The 5,932-nt window shown below is 42.0% G+C and overlaps 1 protein-coding gene across 5 annotated transcripts in view; it reads left to right on the forward strand.

Moving 5' to 3' along the window:
- Positions 1–5,932, forward strand: part of syt7a (synaptotagmin VIIa) — a 70,583-nt gene that overhangs the window by 25,288 nt on the left and 39,363 nt on the right. For all 5 annotated transcript variants that reach the window (XM_031871301.1, XM_031871328.1, XM_031871318.1 and 2 more), the window contains one exon: positions 548–651. In XM_031871301.1, the coding sequence (XP_031727161.1) occupies positions 548–651 (104 nt within the window). The remainder of the gene's footprint in view (positions 1–547; positions 652–5,932) is intronic.

Raw genomic sequence — 5,932 nt, forward strand, 5'->3', positions numbered from 1 at the left:
CACACACACACACACACACACACACACACACACACACACACACACACTCTCTCAGCAAAAGATGATGTTTTTTTATAACTCTTCCAGAGCCACCTCTCTCACTGGGCATCTACTGATACCCATTAATCACAAGCTCTCTTGTATTGTCAGCCAAGCCTCCTCTCTTCTCTCCTCTCCCCCTCCCTCCCTTCTCTTTCAGCCTGTCAGTTAACAAGCTGTGACACCATGACAGTGATGTGTGTGCAACTGAGTGATGCCTGGCTGCAGCCCTTATTGGAAAGATATTGAAATGCTCCAGCATGAAGGGGGTAGTGATGAAATTGTATTTCTCAGCTCCTTACGACAGAATGTAAAAATAGCAGCTTTGCAGGCTTTTCAATTAGGCTGGGAGGGAGGGCTTTATTTTGGGTCGACAACATGATTCACTTTGACGTACAATCAGCTCCGTAGCAGAAAATCCCATGTTTTTATTTCACACACAGCGAAGAAAATGTAACTGTACGTAAATGACAGCGTCACTCATTTTTCATTGTACTTGTGTGTGCAGGCTCCGTGTCCCTCAGTGTGTTCCTGGTCTCCCTCGCAGCGACAGTGTGTGCTGTTTGGCTGGTGGCTCTTTGTGGCGTCTGTGGTTGGTGTCAACGCAAGCTGGTGAGTTTGAACACACACATGAACACGAGCTTCATTAACAGATACTGTATGTGTACTGTAGTCACGTCTGTTAATCCTAACATGCTTTGTCTGCTGTGATTGTACTTGAAAAAGACACTTTGGTGCATTGGAGAAACAACAATGTGTGCAAATATTATGAAAAGCTGTTCAAATATTATGCGCGTTCTTGTTGAACCAAGAATTTCCTGTTGAACGACAGTTAATAATGAAGTATTCAGGTATTTTACTCGTGTAAAAATATTAATATAGTGTGAAAATACGAGTAAAAGTCCTATATTCAAAAGTAAAAGTAGGCTATATAAGTATAAGCAGCAGAATGAACTTAAAGTATTATAAATAAAAGTACTTACTCGACAGAAAAGTTACCTCTATGTAGCACCACCTGCTGGCAGTAGACAGAGGTGTGGTTTTAGTGGTATTGAGAAACTAATGAATATAGTACTGGATTGATGCATGATTCATTTCTGATTTATTTATCATTATTATACAATTTAAGGTAATTGGCTGGTTATAATTATTTCTAAATAGTATTTTAATTGTGCATGTCTTGAGGGCTTGAGAGCCACAGGTGCAATGTCAAGTTGTCCCGAGTGTGGGAAAACAACACTGCGAATGCCCAAAACAATTGGTAATGAAAGTGGATGTCAAAAATGTAATGCCATGTGGGGCTGATTGTCTGCTGCAATTTGATTGTTTGCCGTGTACTGTCGCCATTGTTAGACAAAGGTATTTATTGTATCTAGATGGTTATAACAGTTACTCACAGGTCACGAAAACATGCGAAAACTCTTGAGAGACTCGCTGCCCGATGACTTAACATGACCTCAACCAAAGATACTTTATCACAGAGATGACTCATTATAAGCTCCGCCAATGTTTTCAAATGGTATACACTTCCTGTCTCCTAAGTGGACGTAGTGATGGCATGTTCGCTTATCCTCCCCACCCCCATCTTGTTTGGAAGTGTTGTGAATGTGCATGGATAAAAGCATAATGGGTTATAGTTGCATCAAGTAATACAATTTTTGTTTGCTGACATAATGTATTTACACAGCTAATGGCCATATTTAGCATTATGAAAATGTATTAGTCGCCATGTTACTCCAGTAGCCCAGAATGACCAAACCAAACACTATCCTATCGCCTTTCACCTGAAGGCCACCGTAGTTCTCCAACAAGCTTGTGAAACTGCATGCGTTAGCGTGAGCCGCAGAGTGCACGCCAGCTGCTGTCAAAATATAAATCAACTAATACCATGTGATGTATAGGTAAGCTACTCTGCAGCATTACATATTTGATATTAGGCCCACCATTACAAGTTGCAACATTAATGATGCTTCCACATTAATTCATCACTAAATATAATTCAATGTGATATACATCATTCTGAAATGCATATTTTCACACTGTGGTGAAGTGCTTCAAAATTATACATAACAGCAGTATCTATTTACTGTCCATGACTGCATGTTGCTGTAAACACTGGCCACGGTTGCATCAATGTCCACACAACTACAACTGGTGCAGACACTAACTACTTCATCTCTCAGACAGACACAGCTCCAACATCAGTACACTGCGCTGATACAGCATCAGGACCAGTCCACTCATTGATGAGAAACAGAACACAGATTAAGCATACTGACCTCTAGTAGAGGGCATGTCATTGTGATTACATGCTATGAAAGGAGATTGATTAAAGAGCGGCAACCACTCATTACGCAGACAGAGCTGTACGGCTAAGTGCCACTTCACTTGACTGATTTCTTTTAGATTTGCATGCCTTTAAATTTAATTGATTTCTGATTCCTCTTGTGCTTGTACAACCCAGGAACACAGGTCACCTGCTTCAAGTTTAATGTTGGCTCGAACTTGTTTCAGCTCACTGTTGAATGCTGCGAAACCTATTGGTCCACAGATGGCAGGATTTGGCATTGCAGTAGGCTCTGCACACCACATGCCTCTCTATATTATGACATTTGCATTGCATGAATCCCTAGAAGGTGACTGTAACTCGATTACTTGTGTATGAACCAGGGAGGAAATGGTCCTTTGGTCCTCTCCGGAGCACTGCTTTAAGTGTAAATGGAACTCATTTCCATCCTGTGACTGAGTCGTGCAGCAGCTACAGAGCAGGGGCGGACTGGGACAGGGTGACGATCTGTTGGCCATATGACCCTATGATGGCCACTATCAACCACGTCCTCACACACAAGATGATGTGCTTCTATCTGAGTGGAGATGCTGTTTGTGCATGTCTTATTTTGTCTTTCCTATCAGTGCATCTTGCCCTGGCTAGCCTACTTCAGGGTGGGTGTTTAATGTGTTTGGTGGTGGTGGGTAAAACAGAGTGGCATTAAGATGTTAATTAAACCCTTTGAAGTCTTTAGACCACTTAATTTGGGGAAAAATGTCAGCCGCCCACTGGTGTGTGAAACCACATTAAACACAGCTGCTTAATGTACAAAATAATTAAGTGTGACTGAGATAAACTGCAGTCCTTTCTATGGTGATGAATGTGTTACCGATGGTGCGCTACACTTTAACAAAGCCTAAATACTAGTCGTCGTGTTGATCATTTTCTCACATTAATATCCTCATCCGTGTGATGCTTTCTACGTGTGACTAACAACCACGAAGGCGCGGCAGCTATACAATCTGTTTGCGCTACAGAAACTGTCTCCGCTCCCTCACTTCCCTTGATCTCTTTATCGGTTGTTTTCCATGGTAGCACTATATTCCCTGTATGCATGATTAGAATGTGTATACAGTATGATTTGCATAAACACGGCTACTTTCAACTGACACACCTTATTATGGATGCGTATCTAGTACGCTTTGAATTCACGCAGGCAGATTTTCTATGCATAACTATATGTTTTCATTCGGTAGAAAGTGCTCAGTGGTTAATGCTCATTTTACATAAAGCTACCACAAGCCAGGCCCCGTCCAAAACTTTCACTTATGATGTTTGCGAGTGTACTCTTTGACAGTGTCAGCTTTCATAAGAACAAATGTTTGCCTCAAGCTTCACGTGTCAGTTGCGAGTGGGCCCATGCCAGTTTTGGTTATGATTCATAGGTTAATAGACAAGACATTTTGGGTGAGTGTTGCTTTTGGTGTTTTAACTTTGGCAACCAGTGTGATGGGTTTTATTTTAAAAGTCCTCATGTGCGGTCATCCTGAAGCCTCCCTCCTGCTTGACTTTCTGTTATCTAAGCCCTCTGGAAAAACTGCGCAGTGAATGCTGTCGTCCCCTTCTGCTGCCTGCTAAGTCTGCTTGCTCGTTGCTGTTTATAGATGCATCAGCGAGACATTTTTAGAATATGTGCTCAGCCAATAATATTTTTATAAATGTCTTCACATTTTTTACTCCGGTTTCACAGCAAATATTCTTCTGTATCGATTTAGTTATTATTATTTTTTTACTTTTTCATGTCTGGTATTATTATTGTTTTTGTAATTAGAGACAAAGTCGGTGACAACACCAACTCAACAAAGAAAATGATCACTGGTTGGTAAGCCGCTGCGTTGTGGGGCTGCTGACTGTCAGCAGGGGCTCGTGTTGTAGGTGTTGGGTGGGATTTTCGGATATCAGAGGTGGTGCAGCGAACATCTGTTTGAGCAGCAGTGGCTGTTTGGCATTCATAAACCCTCTGCTTGCTCCTGTGAGCCCAGTGCCGTTTGTTCCGTGACATAGTTGTGAGTTGAGTTGAGTTGAGATTGGACCTGACCAGATTCCCAGCATGATTCAACGAGCCCAACCCCCTGTTGGGGTAGCATTTTGGGTGCATTAACTGGATGTTAGGGTTCACAGTTGTTAGGAGGATCATAGTAATTATACCAATCAGAGGAGAGAGAAGATGTGAAAATCAATAATTATAGAATTTCAAAACTATTGGGAATACTATAATAAGAGCACATTATGTGGATCTAAAGCCTTGACCTGTCACATTTACGGGACAGTGTGTTGGTGGTGATATGTAAATTTTATGTCGCTGTGATTACACGTTCCTCGATGTCGGCACAAAGCTACACAAGAACACAAGTATTTTTAAATAGATTGTTTTGACAGATGCTGAAAACGAATGATCGACTGATGATTTAGCAGCGGACGACCATTTTAATAGTGTACTCCTCTCTAATTATGGTGTGATGTGGGTAATATTGAGCGAGCATGTAGACTCTTGCTGCCTGCTAATTCACAGCAAACAAACACAGCTGGGTGTTGGAAAGCAGTGCACTGCCAAGTGAGACAGAGAGAGGGGTAGTTTCACTCTGTCTTCTCCCATGTCTGGATTCCTCCCTCAGAAAACCCTCAGCATCACCCTGGGCAGTCCAATGCCGAGTCTTTTCTCACTCATCTGCTGTGACGGAGCAAAAAGAAATCTGTGCCGCGTACATATGGAGCCTCAGTGGGTCCCCGTCCTCTTTTTTTAATACAATGCATCCATTGGGACGCCAATCAGTAAACACACAAATCTGTAGTGTTTGTCAGGGTAATCTGTAATTACTAAGTGTTTAAAACTCATTAAAGACAGTCTGCACGATCTTAAAGCTCAGCATATTTTGTCCACTTTTGACATCATACTGTATTTATTGTTTGAAGCTTCACTATACATTTTATTTAACCTTACTTCCTGCTGTTTTTTTATCAAAACTTGACACAGAGGCATTTTCTGATCTGACGACATCACTTGTCTGCACCAAAACCGTTGCTGTTGAAAAATAAACCGGCTGAAACTGATGCTGATGCAGCATAGAAGTAGAATAATAAAACTTCTCATCCATATACATTGGCTTCAGAAATTATTCAGACCCCTTGACTTTTTTGCACTCTTTATTGTGTTGTCTCTCCACAGATGGTCTATAGGGTTAAAGTCTGGGCTTTGTCCAGGCCGCTCAGGGATAGTCAGAGAATTATCCCAAAGTCACTCCAGCATTGTCTTGACTGTGTGCTTCGTGTCATTGTAGCGCTGAAAAGTGAATTGTCGCCCCAGCCTGAAGTTGTGTGCGCTACGGAGCAGCTTTCCTTCAAGGACCTCTCTGTATATCTGCTGCATTCATCCTTCCCTCAATTCTTTCTGACCAGTCTCCACGTCTCTGACGCTAAGAAGCACCACCGCCACCGCCGTGCTTCACTGTAGAGATGGTAATCACAGTACCTGGTGTCCGCCAGATATAATGCTTGAGTTCAAAACTTGAACACTGAAGTTCGGCTCAGACCGAAGGGTGAAGTTACACTTTAAAATGTCTTTGT

Source organism: Anarrhichthys ocellatus, unplaced genomic scaffold (genome assembly GCF_004355925.1).
Source record: "Anarrhichthys ocellatus isolate YVR2014 unplaced genomic scaffold, GSC_Weel_1.0 scaffold2, whole genome shotgun sequence".
NCBI classification, from domain to species: Eukaryota; Metazoa; Chordata; class Actinopteri; order Perciformes; family Anarhichadidae; genus Anarrhichthys; species Anarrhichthys ocellatus.